This window comes from Cladophialophora psammophila (genome assembly GCF_000585535.1).
Source record: "Cladophialophora psammophila CBS 110553 chromosome Unknown aczJe-supercont1.23, whole genome shotgun sequence".
Classification (NCBI taxonomy): Eukaryota; Fungi; Ascomycota; class Eurotiomycetes; order Chaetothyriales; family Herpotrichiellaceae; genus Cladophialophora; species Cladophialophora psammophila.
The window spans coordinates 186,152-202,898 of record NW_006912944.1 but is presented as its reverse complement, the minus strand read 5'-3'; the positions used below and the strand labels follow the sequence as shown (position 1 = coordinate 202,898).

Below are 16,747 nucleotides of genomic sequence, written 5' to 3'. Positions count from 1 at the left end.
ATCTTATGTTACCTGGTCCAAGCAGAATCCTATTTGAAAGCGACCAGGCCCGTGCGAGCTGCCAAGGCTGCGTGTGGAGGGAGTGTAAAGCTGAACAGGATGATTGATGAAATGCAGCAGAACGTGAACTGGCTCGATAGAGAGTTTGCTCTCGCCGTTGAAATCCGTTAGTGCCATTCCTGTTGTGAAACACTTCCCTTGTTGCCCCGAACATGTCTCGGGATTACAAAGACATCTCACGGGTTGGGTCGACGTGGTACTAACAATCTGCCATCCTAGGCAACCGGAGGAGCGAGCTAGTGAGCCTGCTGCTCGACAGTCTATCCCCAGAGACTCAATCAGAGCTGCTGCCACTTCAGCCCGTGGAGCCGACTCAAGGAACCTGTGGCTGGTTCTTCAAATCTACCGAGTTTCAGTCATGGGCAGCGACCGGCTTTGACGGTGTTCTGCTTATTGAGGGCCTACCAGGTAAGACCGCGCCCCGGATCGTCTTGTCACTGCTAATATAACAGGGTGTGGTAAAACATTCCTTGCAGAATATCTCTTTCAAAATCCTGGCACTGAATTACAGATACGGTACAGCTTCTACAACTCTCCGAAAAGTGTCTCATTTACCGCGTCAGTCCTTGAAAAACTGCTGAAAATGGCGACGAGCTCTTACCGGTCTGCGAAATGGCACGACAGGGTCATCGAGGCTTCGTTACCCCTGGCTGAGTTGATACTACAAAGGCGTCGGGAGGCGCTACGACGATTGCCAGAGGTGCTCAATGACATTTTTTCGAGAGTTGAACTGCCCGAAACCACAATCATCGTCGACGCATTGAGCAATTGCGCGGACGATATGTTTGGTTATCTTGAATCCATCAGTCGGTCACCTAAAGTCAGGCTTGTGGTACTATCACGCAGTGATCCACGATTCAGCTCCGCAAAAACAATGAAAATGGATCAGTCCAAGATCGAGGACGACGTGCGAGCGTACGCAAAGGCCAGAATCGCAGGCAGCAAGGGGCTGAGTTGTGTCGGCAATCAGATCCTTGAAAATGTCCCTCGAATGTGTTCTGGCACATTCTTGCCCATGAAGCTGGTGCTAGACGACCTGGAGCAGGCAGACAGTCTTGAAGACCAAAATGAGATCCTCGCACATGCACCAACTAGCCTCATGGCGATATATGAGAACCATTGGTCCAGTGAAGAACCAGACGATGCTCGAAGTCGAGATCGGCGACGGGAGATCTTTTCCTTACTCGTTCGCGCCCGGAAGCATCTATCGGTTGACGATATTTCTACTTTTATTGCTGTCGATGTTTCTACTAATGAGGTACAATTAGCTCGCAAGCTGAATGACCCTCTGAAGGCTGTCGAGAAGCTTTGCCGGCCATTTGTGTCCTTCACAAAGCGCAAAGTGGAGATAACGAATCCCTCCATAAAGGATTTTGTCAAACAGCAGGTCGTCAAGGACCCAGATGCGTATCTTGCGGAGAAGTGTTTAAGCGTGCTCAGTCAAGAGGCTTTTGCATCTGTACCTTACGCAGCTGCTTTGTTGCGCAAGCATCTCCTCCCGCAGGGCTTGTCTACCGACAATACGGTTGATAAAGATTCAGTGCCGTACGAATACGCCGCGTTACACTGGTGGGAGCATGTCACCGCAGTGAAGGAACCCTCTGACTTTTTGCTGTCTAAGTTGTATGGCTTCATCACTGGGATACCATCAGTAACCTGGTCCGAGAGACTTGCAGATTTAAAACCCGGCAACGAAGCAACAACTATCAATGTACAGATTGACGTCCGGGCAGAGCTATCGAGCTGGGTACGGGGACTACCACCAGTTAGCCGCCCAAAGATCCCACTCGAAGACTTCTTTGTGGCGGCACATAACAAAATACGGCATGAGCTTGCGCATGATGAAGAGGACCGTCTACTCCCTTTCCTGCCGGCAATTCGTCTCGGCCAGTGGTACAACGTTGGTGGACAGTCCGTCGAAGACTTTCAAAAGGCCTACGACTATAAGAAGATTGTTGTGGACGGGTTTACCAAAGTGCTAGGAAAGCGCAGCCCTCTAACGCTGAAGGTTCGCACTGAATGGGTCAAAGACTTCTTCTCCCAAGGTCGCATCCAGGAAGCAGAGATGGAGCTGAGCGAGATTGTACAGATTGAAAAAGAGATATCTGGGGACGCTTCAGAAACTTTTTTCAAAGCACTACAGCTGCTTGGCACGGCCCAGTACTGCATGACAAAGTTCGTCGAGGCATTGGCATCGTTGAGGGAGTCTGGCACCGGCCTCCTGAAACTTTTCGGTACCAACCAGTGGGTATGCCAGGTCAATGACTTATATGAAGGTTGGGTGCTTGAGCGTCTTGGTCAACCCGGAGAAGCATTGAAGAGATATGAATCAATCGCAGAGCACTGGATTCCAATTGCAGGGAGCACAAATGGGCTTTCTCTGATGGCCATAACATCAATTGGCTCGGTGCAGCGCAAATTCCAGAGCTACGAGGCTGCAAAATCGAACTTGCTAGAGTCCTGGACAAAACGTCGACGCCAATTCAGCCTGAATAACAACACCACCGTTGATTCGGGTTTACAGCTGGCTGTCACGTACCGCGAAAGCAGGGCATATAACGACGCATTGAAGATTTTGAAGCAAGTGGGGGAATCAAGCGTCTTTGGGACAGACTTCGAACGCATATGTCAAGCGGCCCACATCCGTGCGCTGGTGGCATTTGATCAAGGCGAGTTCCACCGTCCGAAGAATGACCTCAGTCGTATCATCGACGAAACCATCGGAGACAAGCGTGAGAAGAATAACAGAGAGTGCTTGTGGATACGGACGACTTTGGCGGACGCTCTGAAACACCATGGCGAGCGTGATGAGGCACTAATGCTCTTTTCGGAGCTCGTCAAACCGCTCGAAGTCACATTGGATGGTCGACCATGTACGCCGACTCTCAAAGACGAGCCAGAGCCTCCGTCGCAGTTGTCGATTGCCGAGAAGGCCGTCAGGCTTGTGAAGGATCGTGACCAGTCGGGCGCTGCAGAGTTGCTGACGAAAAACGGGTTACAGTGGGTTCGTCAGAAAGACTTCTGGATCCAACAAGGAGGTCCACCCACAGATACGGCCTGGATGAAGCCTGTGAATTTCACCGAACTTCTGAGCTGCTCTTGGGTAGAGCTTTAGGGGCAACCCGTGCTTGTTGTGGACAGCCTGTAAATCTGTCTGGGTATTCTGTCCTCTCCTCATCGAACATTTTGCTGAATCTATGCTTGCTTTGGTCGTGGTAGGGACACCTGTGACATCGGGGCCCTCTAGCCAGCCAAGTTATCAAAGCAAAGATAGATCCCATATTGCTTGTGGTATCTCACTCACCTCCTAGTTATCACTTCTAGAATGTGTCTTTTCTTGAGGTTACTGGGATAAGCGTTGGGAGGAACTGACATCCTTTAGGGTGGTTTTGATCGTCAACAGCAAGGAAGGGTTTTGTCTTGATACTGGGAGCTTGATGACGGCCTCACCGGAGCACTCTGGTGTCATGGCGGTTAGCACACTATGTAATCATTTATGTTTTAAAGCAGGTCCTAAAGAGATGGGTTTTACTGTTCCAGCTATCTCTAACCGAATTAAGTCCTGATTGTATACCTCGTATGTTGTGGACAGAGTGTTGAAGAATGAGGGGAGTGCCTTACCTACCTACCTAGGTATTCTAGCACCTCTCTTAAATAGATGAGGTGAATGATATAGGGGTCACCTAGCTGTTATTAACCACCTATGTAGGCTTTGGTACAGTCATGATAATAGCAAGGTTACCTCCTACCTAAAATAGGTACCTAGGGAGTATTGCCTGTGTAAGCGGTAACTCGCCAATCGGAAATGGGCCGATAAAGCAGCCTTGGCGTGCGATAAATTAGGCTAAACAGTGCTACGAACATGTCTAGCCTCGCCAAGCAAATTAAAGCAGCACTAGCTCGTTTCCCGCCGAGTATCAAGAGGCAAATGAGAGAGTCAAGTTGCCATCTCAACTATTAGCAACCAGCCCAGTAGCTCGACACCAGCGGCCATTCGCTTGTTGCAGAATCTCTAAGTAAAGTCGCCGGCAGAGCTACTAATCAGAACTATGCGGTTGATCTCCGTGGTCCAGCTAGCCTCGCCTTTGCCCATCACCCTCCATCCGCCGTACAATGTCAGAGCCTCGACGATCTGGTCGTCAACGCAAGGTCAACCCAAGATACGCCAATGATGGTTGGGACAAGGACACTTTGCGTATCCTCCGGGCAGAATCCGAATCATCTGGCTCATCCCCTGCGGAAGGGTCGACATCATCAGACTCGGAAGACGGTAAAACACACAACCACGTCAATGCCCAAGCTGACGACGTCTCTCTTGCCTCTGCGGCCTCGATTCAATCCTCCGATGTCGAGACACCAGATCAAGGACAAGACGACGAGGACATAAGCCTAGTGTCTGATGATGACGTTACAAGTCGTAAACGACCAAGTCACCGATCACGACCTTATGCCGCAGCCACAGGCGAACTGACGCGGTCACGGGGCGTACAACCTCCGTCTCAACTGGGAAAGAGATCAGCTTATGCTAACATCTTTGGACCCGAGATTAGTGACTTGGTTGATGTCCTTCTATCCAGGGATACTTGGCTAATGGGTCGAGATATCACGATTCCGAGCAGGCAGACGCTGTCCACCGCCATCGAGCAATCAAACGAGCTCGACCAATGCGGCACTGAGAGAAATGATGGTTCAGGACCAGAAAGGGAAGACGCTCACGTGGTAGAATCATTGATTGATACGGTGCGTAATCATCAAGTCTATAAGGCAATTGGCCTGAAAGATGTGTACGAAAAGTACCTGTTGCGTGACATGCCGGGGCACTCGGCTGTTCTTGGTGCTTGGGGGAGGCAGACCAAGTTTGAACTCGATTACCTCTCTGCCTTGGATTTGGGAATGGCGTGGCTTGATCATGAGGATCCCCGTGATGCTGAAACGTCACAGATCGGAGAAGTGCCTGCCCAGAAGCGATATCATCAAGGTTGGCTACTAAACGTCGGAGAGAAAGTTCAATGCTTCGCGTGGGCTGTTGGGGCCCATTCAGTGCAGTACCTCGCCGTTGCTGTGAAATGTACCTCATACCAGAGACGAATGGCACCTGAAAACGAGTGCGAACCTTCAGCTTTTCATCCCTCCCCATCGTATCAGACCGGCATCCAGATCTGGGCCTTTCGTACAAGACCCACGAGTGTCCACGATATCCGAACACTGGAAATAGACGACAAGCCCCGTTTGGCAGTTGTGCTTGGAACTGCATGGGGCAACATCCGTCAACTTAAGTGGTGCCAATTCGAACCCGACGCAGACGATAACCACAAGAACACTGTTAGCCGAACCATTGGTCTCCTTGCGGTGGTCTCAAGCGATGGCCATGCCCGCATGATCGCAGTGCCGCGTCCTGATAATCCCGACGCAATAGTACCGACCACTCTCCGAGTGGAGAGGGCTGGATTTGATATTCCGCCTCCAACGGACACTGTTTTCACCACGCTCGCCTTTGCCGGCCCCACGAATCTCATGCTGGGCACTGCGGACGGATTTCTACATTCCTTCGATTTGGCTGAACCGACCAGCCAAGGAGGACATCCAAAGTGCTACATGAAACAACAACTCCACCACACGTACATCGTTGCTCTCTGCCCGGCCTTGCCCGGCCCACAACCGACCTTCCTGGCTAGCATTTCAGCTTCTGGCGATCTTGCCATGACAGACCTGCGAAGCCCGGAGCAAGACAGGGTCCGCGTTGCTCGACCGAGCTTCCCAACCAAAGATCTGGTATATTCACCATTTACGCGCTCCTTTATCGCGGTTCTCGACCGTGGAGGAAATACCCAGATAGAGAGAAATGCAGCAACGTTCCTTGTCTGTCATCACACCAGGCAATTCCCCAGTTTGTTGAGGATTGCAAAACTCTCACATGATACCGGAGCTGCCACAGCTCTCGCAGGTTCACCCTGGCACCCATGCATTTTGGTCGGCAATGCTAAAGGTCAAGTCCTTGCCACGAATTATCTACGGAAGGTGCTTCCCTACCGGAAATCGGATCCAAAGAAAGCTGTGGGCGCATACATGCAAAAGCTTTGCGAATATGATTGGCATCCGCTCTCGCCGCGGGAGCGAAGACGCAAAGACGGCTCGCCACTCGTCCCGGAAGCCACAGAGGAAGAAATGCCCGATATTTTCCACGGGCATGACACCCGCCCGGGGATATCCCGCTTCCATGAAGGCTTCAAACCAGAGAAAATCGCAGTCGCCTATGTCTTGCCCAAGGTGAAGAAATCGAAGCTAAGAAAGGCCGACACGGGAGGGGCAGGACCTGGAGAGGCTGTCTTCGAAGAAGAGCAAGCCGTCACTGCGCTCGAGTGGAATCCAAATGCGGCCTGTGCTGGGATCGTGGCGATAGGGTGGGGCAGTGGCATCGTGAGGGTACAGGATCTTGCATACGATGTCCAATCGCCATGAGACGATAATGGCAACCTTTGCGAAAAGAGCTGTCGAGAAAATCCCACCTTGAAGGGCCCAGGATGCTCATGCACGATGCCATGACACGTATCGCGACGCAGATGAAGAGAGATTGATGACAGCCTGCTAACAACAAACTTCTTCCCGCATTTGACTGGGCAGGACAGCACAACACAACGCAGCGCAGCATCGTACCGTATTGTCTGTACACAGAAGCATTATAGGCAGACACTTGGCTGTGAATGATCTGATCTACGAGGAGCTGAAGAGCATTCTGAATATTCACTCAGACCCTTTACGATTTGTTTGGAGAGGCTATCAATTGATATTGCTGGTGTAGACAGCCAGCTAACGATTATGTTAGCTCAATGAATTGGCTCTCTCGGTCCATCTCTGTTTTTGATGTTTTCCCAGCTCCTTTTCCTCTGTTCAGCAACAAGCAAAAAACATCCTTTTCCCTGTTGGGTCCCGATCACATTCCCGAACCACAATATGATGGTGTTTCCAGGAAAACAATTGCTGCTCCGCTGATCAGACCCTAGGTAGTGTACATGACAATACAAGGGAGTCATTCCAGGCTTCCTCTCAAATTCCCCCATTTTTGTCCGTATTGGCACATTTTCCACACGTTTCTTCGCTTTTGTTTCATGCTTGTGACATCTTCTTTTTCGTATTTCAAACGCTTGATGCAATGCTGGAATCAATTTCGCTGGATGGACAAAGACGACGGACGCCATTTTCACCCATATCCATAGCCATACCCACACTCGAGATGGAAACACATTCCAGGCCACGAGATTGAAGAAATGCAACGGTCGGGCAATCCTGCATAGGATCCTCGATCCCAAGCCCTTATGTTCCTCACAAGTTGAAGCAAGGGGTAAAGCCGACAAGACATTTAGCTCTTGTTCTCGACTCGGGGGCCACCCCCACCACGGCCTGTTCTCGGCCCTCCTTGTCCATCACCTCTCCCTCGTCCACTGCCGCCACGATGACCATCGCCTCGACCTCCGCGACCACGTCCTCTAAACTCGCCGCGTCCACCGCGTCCACCCCGGCCACGACCACGTTCACGGCGCACCTGCTCGAATCCATCATTCTCCGGAGCGGGTTTCTCCTCCACAGTGGTGGCAGCAGCAGCACCTACTTCCTCAGCCCAGCTGTTCGATCCCTGAATTGCAGCGGGCGTAGCTGCAAGTCCTGTCTCGGGCTCTGTGGGAACACGCACTTGTACCCATTCTTCGTTGGTAGCACTGGTGTCGGTCACTATGGAGGCCTGTGGGTCCCATGCCTCGGCGACGGCGTTGGCAGCTTCTTCTCCGGTAGTGGACTGTTCTGGGACAGAGGGAACTGCATCAGGCTCGGTAGTCTCATTGACGATGTCGTCTGTCGGGATGGCAGTAGTATCGTCAAGCTCCGTAAGACCAGCATTTGCAACGGTATTGTCAACTCCTACTTCAGCTGCGGCGTTTGGAGCCTCATCTGCCTCGACCTCCTGTTCAATTTCGGGCTCCGTGCTCTGCACTACACCGTGGGCACTCTGCAAGCAAGACTCCTTGATCTGGGCGAAAGTGAAATCGAGAGGCTCACCGTGGACGTCTGGGACTTTATCGTCTGTACCATGAATTAGGCTCTGCAATGTCGAGAGCGAAGACTCGTTCCCTTGGTAGACTAGTAGTAAGGCACCTTCAAAGGCACGACCCTCGTCAGAATCCGCTTCTTCGGATTGACGCTTGGAGGCTGCTGTGTGCAAGAAGTGTGTGATGACTCGTAGCCCATCTTCAACAGCCTTTGTTTTGATGTCCCCGATCTCTTGCAAGGCCTTCTCTTTGACAATCGCGATCTCCGCCTCATGTGCTTCGATTAGCTTGGATTTCTCTTTGGCGGCTTTCTCTTCAAGTTCTTGAGCAAAGGCGCGAAAGTGGGAGAGCTGTTCTTCGAGTTGGGCGACCTGGCTTTGGAGGGCAGGTTTCTTCAGGATCTGGGCTTTCTGATCGGTGTTGAGCTTCTTCTGTGCAACAAGTTCGTCGAGGGAGACATTGGGGTTTTCGCTGATGACGGTATCAGCTTTGGCAGAAGCAGCAATCTTCTTGTGCAGGTTGCGGATATTCCTGATTGAACATTGTCAGCATTGCTTCATCTCACGATTCAGAGACGAGTTACTTTGTCAGGTCTTTGATGAACTGGCTCTCCCCGTGAGAGTCGACACCATTCGTAGTAGGATGGGTTTCCATGGTAGAAACAGGTGCTTCGATCGTCGGCGTCACCGCACCGCCGTTAGCAGCCACAGCTTCGGCTTTGGCTTTGCGTTTCTTTGCTGACTTGGAATCGACGGGAACAGTACTAGTGGTCGACATGTTGGTTAGGCGGCGGCTGGGCTGCTTGTTTGGCGATTAAGATCCAGAACTGAGCAAGATTTGAATTGGGATAGGCGATTGTTTGCGGGTGGCTTCAGATGGGATGGAGCAAGCTGTGACGCAAGGTGAAGAGTTGGAAGGCAATGAGGTCACGGTGAGAGCTGGAATGGGCGGCTAAGCTGTGGTCGGAATGATTAAAGAGGTTGGAGGGTTGTCGATGCGTTGCTCGCGTGAGGCTCTTGACAGAATGAAGTAAAATAATCCCGTACCCGCCAAGCAACCTTTCAAACTATTGACCAGTCCGCCTTTCGCAAGGCTCCAGAAGCTTCTTTTACAAGACAAGGCTCCAGTCTACAAGTACATACAATACATATTTTCGGACCTCCATGTGTCTTTGACTGGGTCTATGCAGGCGCATAGAGTGACTCATTGCTGTTCAAGCCTCGACCACCGTCTCAGACTCGTCCCCACTTGGGGTGATGCAGAACCACAAATGTAGGGACAAACTTGCAGCTTGGATTTTTTCTCTGCAAACGCCGATTAATATCTTTCTTAGACCAGAGCGCACTCGACAGAGAAATGCGTGGCGTGTCCCTGTAGGTCTTCATGGCGGGCAAGCATACTGAAGACCTTGGTGTACCGGAATTGCTTTAGTCTGTGCGTCAACCCGGATCAATTCAATCGGTTTGGCTCGTCTTATATTCCATTTTGTTTCATAACCAGCTTCAGCTTGCGTCGGCCTCAAGCGGTTCTTTTCCTTGTAAGCTGGTAGCGGACGCTGTTATCTGAGTGGAAGGGTGACTAGGGTAGTGGCCTATGGCTGCGTTATATGTCGAGTCTCTTCTGCTATTGTCGTGGACCCTGATGGCTCATCCCTTGAATCGTCTTAAAGCGCTCTAACATAACAATCAGTAGATGTCCAATGCTCCTCGGCCTTCATAATGACGCGTGGACATACTATGGTGACCTTCCTGATGTCCTTCGCGGTAACGGTCTTATTTCGTTCCGAGTGTGCTTTGCGAGTCGCAGTCTGCATGAGCCTGCATCGTTTCCGGTGTCAGTGAGGTGAACGTTTGAGACGGCCCTGTGTCAGACATACTCCTCTATAAACAGGATGTAGTTGAGGAAAACCAGTGGATCGACATTGGTGCCAACCTTCTTCCTGGAGTGTGCTCTGAGAATCTTTCGCAGCGTGGGCCGAGAGTAGGTCCTCTTCGTCGACGTCATGGTGGGTGGTTTGTGGATAGAGGGCGTATTGTTGTTGATGGTGACGGAGGTCTTCTAATTGTTGCTGTTTGGTGGCTGTCAACAAGCCGCGCGGGGGCGTTTATTACAAAAACACGCCGAGAGCGCAGGACGCGAAGTCAATGGGGAAACTGCTCTCGACTGCCAAGACAAGGCGAGAGCGCTTGAGCGCTTGAGCGCTTGAGGGCTCGAGGGTAAATTGACCACCGCCGAGCCACCAACTCCCGCCAACACCCAGCAAGGCCAGCAAGGCAGATCGCACCGGTGAATGTCCGTTCTACAGTAGGAGACTCAACTCACTCATTTGAGAGGCCGGTTCGAAGGCACCGAGAAGGATCATTACACGCCACGCATACCCTGGGTGCTGTCCCGTGCACATGAGCGCCATCCCCAACTGCCGCCCTCGTCTTTCGAAGAGCTCATTTCACGCCTTCGATAATGGCGCAACTCCTCAGCGACATTCGTTGGCCTGTACTCTCCAATCTTGATCCTGGACAGTCGATTAGTTATCATATCGACTAGACTCCTTCCCAAGGTACATGCTTTGCGCCTCGCCGACCAAGACCCCGCATGGCTTCCAGGTCTGCCGGACAGTAGGCAAAGCCGAGATCAGGTTGTCCATGAACTCTGGACAACTTCCACTCACAATGTATCTTTGCCCATCATGGCAGAGGCTTCCATTAAAATTGTCTTCCAGTTAGGACAAGGCCAGGGCGGACAGGATGGTGGCATAAGTGTCAAAGAACGACGTTCACATGCTGCTCGCATTGGCCGCCTTAGTTCGACGCAGGCAGCTGGAAGCACTGTGAACAAGAACCAACCCTCGAAACATACTGTGCGATATCCAGCTCCGCGAACCCAAGCCCTCTATAGACTGTGCGTTCGGAAGCCAAACTACGCAAGCAGTTCCAGTTCTGGCTCCAAATCCAACGCTTCCGATAGTTCAAGTTCATCAGATGAGGAGAGACAGCTCACGCCGCCACCGGTGGTGCTCAATGGCAACTCAGATCCATTCGCCATGCTACCAATCATCATCACACCGCTTGTGAACCAGTGTCTGACATTCATGCGAGAGGCGCTATACCCCAGTATATATTACAACTCCTTCTTTCGTCGGCTATATGGCAGCTCACATGGGCCGATTAACGTTCTGCAAGATAGCACCTGGCTACCTGCGCAGACTGCCCGGCAAGACTGGGGGACAGCAGCGAGCAGCCTGACTTCTGAAGGGCAAGCAATGGCCTGTATTGCTAGCTTCCTCGGCAATATGGCCCCCCTAATGCCCGAGGCAGGGCGTCTCAAAATCCGCCGTGAAGCTCTAATCTACACCACGAAGAGCTCGCAGTTGTTGCGAAGATCTCTGGACAAATTACCCAATGCTGGCAGCAAAAGTGTTCTCCTCCGAGATCCGAGTCTGATCACCCATGTCTTCTGGCTGTTTCGCGCTGCCGTGTTCTCTGAAAACAAATCCTCAGTTGCCGTGCACGGCAAGGTCCTAGCTCAAAGCATCATGCAGGGCTTTAATGAAGGTTTCGTTGACCACTTAATGATTATCCAGGCTATCAATGCAGACTGTGATGACGCCACGAAATTTATGCGCCGCACCCACTTCGATCCAGACTGGTACCGGACGATTATTCAGCCAATATGGGCGATGGCTGAATATATCCTACCTCCTATTCCCGAGACCGCCTATGTTAACATCAACTCCACCATCGAGATACCTGAACTGCGAGAGATATTTACCAACTCGCTCCATCAAGCCGCCTACTGCGAGGACGGAATGCAAGTGCCCCACGAAGCATGGGGTCCCCTGGAGCAAAGACAGCTTGCATTCGCCTGGTTCGTCACACAGAGCGAATACACCATGTCAAAACTTCTTCAAATCTACTTCGATCTCCAAGGTGGTAATTATGTACCATACCAAACAGGAGCGCAGCAGGCCCCGACACCAGGTCAGCGACTGACGCAGATTGGGCTGGCGTTGGGATTACTATACTACGTTCGCGTTTTGGGCCACGAGACGAAAATCAATGGCCAAGACATTCGAGACTCCTCGCCTGAAATCATAAAGCATTTGAGATCCACGATGCAGCAGGTGTCGGTCGTTGCCACCGAAGACGAAAAGCAGCATTACAGGGAGGCGCATGCGTGGGTGTACTTTTTGGGCGCATTTGAAGAGGAACGCAAGGGAATACCTCCAACGTCAACGTGGTTTCAGCGCCGCCTTGCCGAACACGTCAATGTCTCGCGCGAGAAGAGCTGGAATACTTCGTCTAGCTGGATCGGATACCGCCGTATTTTCCGCACGTTTCTCTATACGGACTGGGCTTACCCTAGTGGTTTCGCATGGTTCGATCGTATCGTCACCATGTACACGATGCCCGTATCATGAATGCCGTCCGATTATTACAACAGCAGCTCATGCACAGTCAGACCCAAGCTAAAGAAAGATTGATCTCGAAGATCGACCTATGTTTTGGATTATTGCAGACAACTAGGGGGCTGTTACAATATCATGTCAAACCAAAGAAACAGCCTTCACATGAACCTTCGACGACGGGACCACCTCGACGTCGCAAGAAGGCAGTATATGCTCCTCGAACCGATCCACGACGAGCTTCCACGGGAACACTTATATGTTGATCTGAAGGCCAAGAAGAGTTAACGCGGAAGGGGTCTTGAGAGCGATTCGTTCTTTGAGAATTGACCGAACGTCCCCAGTTCTGCTCGAATCACTTAGTCAGCAACTCATGAAAAGTTCTCTTGGACAGAGAGCCAGGTCTGTGGTGATTGGTTCCATTGCCTGTAAATATGGAGATCATGGCTCTGGGACAACAGGGCGGGAATTTCTGCGAGAAATCGAGTACTGAATGGGGGGTAGTCATGGACACTGGGATAAGGGCTCGCGTAGCTTTTTCGATCGCTTGAACGGCGAATGTCAGGCTGCTGTTTGGATGAGGCGTCCTCCCTGTGCAAAACAAACAACACGACTAATAGGGTCTCACGCAAACCACCTAGTCAGATTTTCTTTTCTGTTGCTACATTCCAATTGATCACTGCTGCTAGGACGAACGCTAGTCTACGCTATCAGCTTCAGGCTCATCATCAGATGCAGCGCCGTCTTCGCTCGCTCTCGCACGTCCAGATCAGAATCTGTTTCCATCTTCCTCAGATGTGAAACGAAGCCGACCTTTTGCAACTCAATGGCTCGGTGTCTGCATCCAGCTCGATCATTCGCATCGTCCTCGTACGTCAAGTTGATGGCGATCCAGCAGCACGTCGACCGAATCTCTCGGTCTGCATGGCCACAGAAGGTCAGGATCTGCTTGAGCAGGGCGTGTTGTGAGGCTATCGCATTCCGCCACTTCGGGTCGCAAGCAGCAATATGCACCAGGACAAACAACACCTTCACAACGATCGTATTCGGCGGTGGGGTGGTGTAGTTGTCTTTCCGCGTAGGGCCAGCGAGCGTGCGTGGGCGTAGTCGATCGAGCATGATTCGGAAAAAGTCGTCCTGGCCCATTTCATCTATGACATATCTAACCAGGTCGGAAGCATTCTCGCCGCAGAAAAGGTTTCGAAGAAGATCCAGCAGTTGTGCTTGAATCTGGATGTCGTCTTCCACGCTGTGCTTGGCATCAAATCCACCATTGTAATCGACAGATATTTCAGAACTCCCGCTCGCGTCTTCCCCATTCTCACCGTCCGGCTCCGAGCCCTCGCCCATGATAATATCTTGGGGGTTGTCAACTGAAGCGGCAGATCGCCTATATGTTGTGATTTGAGGGTAATCTCTCTCCACGAGTCCAATCACTTCGCCCTCGGGTATATCGATGGGATCCGTTTTTATCAGTAGCTTGATCCAGCTGCAACCCAACTCGTCCACAACCTCCTGCTTAAGCTTCTTGTTGGCATTGAGCACAAGTTGTTTGAGAGCCCACAGCGATTCATGCCGAAGCCGAGCGCTTGCCGAATGGGCCTGCTCGCACAACTTCTTCACCACCGTGGACTCCCCAACGCTCTCTTTGACCGCACTGAAGTCCATGGCCAAGTTGGTGAGGACCTTCGTGGCCGCAATCCTCAGCTCTGGATTTGTCGAGTTCATCATTTTCAAGATCGGTTTAGCAACATCCGCCTCGATGAGCTTCGTTCGTAGCGCTCGAACAGACCTTCCTAGTGCTCTTACAGCTGCGCAAGCAGCCAATATCACAGAAGCCGAATTTCCTGCTATCTCGATCTCCTGGTTAAAGCCAACTTGAGCCTCGCAAGGTTCCAAAGCCTGAATGATATATGGCAAAACACTCTCATTGCAAATTTGTTCGCGGTAGTCTTCCTCGAATGGAGCAATAGCTGCTAGGGCTTTCAAACAACCTTCTCGATACTGCATTTCCGTCCGGGCCGTCCAGGTCGGTCCACCAGGACCTATGCGCGTACCGGGGGTTTTCGTATCCGTTTCCATCTTATCTGGTTTGTGCGGCTGCCAAGGGGATAATTTGCGACTCGAAATCCCTTCAAAGGTCATTTTCAGACCAATGGACAAACTGACAATGGCCTTGCCCTCCACAGCCACTCTCTGCATCTCGCGATCATCCATTATAAGCGCAGCTAGTACTGCGGGGACGGCCCACGCGTAATGTGTGCCAGCACAAAGATACAATCCGCTGGGCTGGTGGGCAGGATCGAATTGCGCTGGGTCGGGGTCCAGCATCCGCGTCAAGAGCGGCACCAACAATGACGCGAAAGACGAACCACGGTCCTTCTTCACGAAATGCAGGTTGTGAAGGTTGACCAGTAATCTCGCCGCCAGAAGACGCCGTCTCCCGCGCGATTCCCGAACGACATATAACAGCCAAGAGATGACGGCGCTCTCCTGAACATCTTCTATAGCATCCTGGTTTAGATTCAAGTTTGGTACCCCGCTCGTGGTTGGGAGAAAAGAAGGACGTCGTTTGGGCATAGCCGTGACCGAGCCCAGTGGAGGAAAACCGGGCTGTGCAGCATTTGCCTTCTCAGATATAGGTGCGATTGGAAGGAGCGAATCGAAGGGTCCATGCAGCCGTGAGCGCGGGACTGCGGCGCCAGATAAGTAGCTAGCTCCCCATGGCGCGCGGCGGATATCTGAGGGTGAGAAGTCCTCCTTAAGGTCAGGAAGTACAGCCTTAATGGTAGGATCTGTTAAAAAGATCTCCGCCCGTGACTTGGAGCCCTCAACCAACACGCAAAGTGCCTCGAGTACTGGGGAAAGGTGCGCGCAAGATGGCGCTGGTTTGGGAAGGCCAGACGGGATGCTACCATCACCATCGAAGGCTTCAGAGCCAGGAGGGACGAGCCCTTCGGCGACCACGAATGAGGCCAATCGACTCGCAAGTATTTTTAGGACGCCTGACTCGGTCAGTGCACGTTTCTGAGCCTCGTGTGTCACCGTTTTGCACAGAAGAGCCAAGATGGAATCGCAGGCCTGTTGAGACGCCAGTGTCGCATTAGCATTTCCAATGATGTGTCTAAAGCACCGTATGCATCTCTTTGAGTATAGGAGATCCGCAAGCTTCGCACTTTGTGGCCATTGGCCCGCGATCGCGGGAGGAAGATTGTCGGCGATGGCATTGAGACACTTGAGGATCGCAAGGCGAGTTCTGAGGGGGAGGTGCAGCAGGAGGAAGGAGACCAGTCTTTGGAGAACATCGGTTTCAAGGAGCGGTTGTACAAACGAGGGACCTTCTGTTATTCAGCAGGATTAGCATCAAAGAAGCCAGGCAAAAGAAAGGGCGTACTGACCGTGGGCGATGACACACAGGATCTGGGCAACCTGGGTCGTCACCAATCCATCCTGTTCGGGTTGGGCGTCGGCTCCGGCCAGCGCAGACTGCTGGGTGGCAACGTCGGCCAGAATCTTTGTGAGCTGGGGGATGAGGCCCTGCTGAATGTATTCGACCTTGCGTGAGACATGGCCAGTCAGGTCGCACTTGATTCTTTTCAAGGCTTGCAACTGGCCTGAAGATCCGTCTGCAGCAGTGAGATCCTGCAGAGCAGATCTTGCAAGCCTGAGCGATGCCATGCGAAGGAGGAGCAGGACATGAACAGTGGCACACCAAATATTCAGACTCGGCGTACTGGTAATTGACGACACGAGCAAGCACGAGTAACCGCAACGGTTGTTGATGGGCAGGTGTCGTTGCAAGAGTTGGGGGTGTGGGGGAGAGGGTTTGTGGCAAGTGTATGGCAGTGTGTGGCAGTGTGTGGCAGTGTGTGGCAGTGCGTGGCAGAGATTGTCCGAGTCAAACGAGTATCAAAGGAACAGGTATGGGCCAGATGAGGTTTCCAGCAAGCGGAGAAAGGAAAAAAAGGGCTGGAGAGGTGGTTGGCGGATGGTGTTCCGTATTTCCAGTACTCGGTACTTGCGAGTGGCACCGAGCGTGGTACATAAGTACTGTAGCATGTACATAACAAGTACTCGGTACAAGTACCCAGTACAAGTACTCGGTAGGAAAGAGAAAAAAAAAAAGACGCAGTCTGACGGTGTCGCCTAGCTCCGATGGTGCTGATGGTAATGGCGGCACGAAAAGCGAGCCTTGGTCAGACCGGTCCACTTTTGCATAGGCGAGCTGCACCCATCATTGGCATAG

The 16,747-nt window shown here is 51.9% G+C and overlaps 6 protein-coding genes across 6 annotated transcripts; 3 read left to right on the top strand and 3 right to left on the bottom strand.

The window, feature by feature from the left end:
• Positions 1-99: 99 nt before the first annotated feature.
• A1O5_11042 (uncharacterized protein) lies at positions 100-3,175 on the top strand (the record flags this gene model as incomplete). The annotated part of the gene is made up of 3 exons (XM_007751615.1): positions 100-166; positions 280-468; positions 513-3,175. 3 exons carry the CDS (start codon positions 100-102, stop codon positions 3,173-3,175), a joined length of 2,919 nt encoding a protein of 972 aa, XP_007749805.1.
• Positions 3,176-4,173: 998 nt separating this feature from the next.
• Positions 4,174-6,519, top strand: A1O5_11041 (uncharacterized protein; the record flags this gene model as incomplete). Its single annotated transcript, XM_007751614.1, has 1 exon — positions 4,174-6,519. One exon carries the CDS (start codon positions 4,174-4,176, stop codon positions 6,517-6,519), a length of 2,346 nt encoding a protein of 781 aa, XP_007749804.1.
• An 898-nt stretch (positions 6,520-7,417) lies between these two features.
• Positions 7,418-8,876, bottom strand: A1O5_11040 (uncharacterized protein; the record flags this gene model as incomplete). Its single annotated transcript, XM_007751613.1, has 2 exons — positions 7,418-8,630; positions 8,683-8,876. 2 exons carry the CDS (start codon positions 8,874-8,876, stop codon positions 7,418-7,420), a joined length of 1,407 nt encoding a protein of 468 aa, XP_007749803.1.
• An 869-nt stretch (positions 8,877-9,745) lies between these two features.
• Positions 9,746-10,103, bottom strand: A1O5_11039 (uncharacterized protein; the record flags this gene model as incomplete). The annotated part of the gene is made up of 3 exons (XM_007751612.1): positions 9,746-9,772; positions 9,835-9,916; positions 9,976-10,103. 3 exons carry the CDS (start codon positions 10,101-10,103, stop codon positions 9,746-9,748), a joined length of 237 nt encoding a protein of 78 aa, XP_007749802.1.
• Positions 10,104-10,785: 682 nt separating this feature from the next.
• Positions 10,786-12,516, top strand: A1O5_11038 (uncharacterized protein; the record flags this gene model as incomplete). Its single annotated transcript, XM_007751611.1, has 1 exon — positions 10,786-12,516. One exon carries the CDS (start codon positions 10,786-10,788, stop codon positions 12,514-12,516), a length of 1,731 nt encoding a protein of 576 aa, XP_007749801.1.
• Positions 12,517-13,203: 687 nt separating this feature from the next.
• Positions 13,204-16,179, bottom strand: A1O5_11037 (uncharacterized protein; the record flags this gene model as incomplete). Its single annotated transcript, XM_007751610.1, has 2 exons — positions 13,204-15,842; positions 15,900-16,179. 2 exons carry the CDS (start codon positions 16,177-16,179, stop codon positions 13,204-13,206), a joined length of 2,919 nt encoding a protein of 972 aa, XP_007749800.1.
• Between the last annotated feature and the right edge of the window lie 568 nt (positions 16,180-16,747).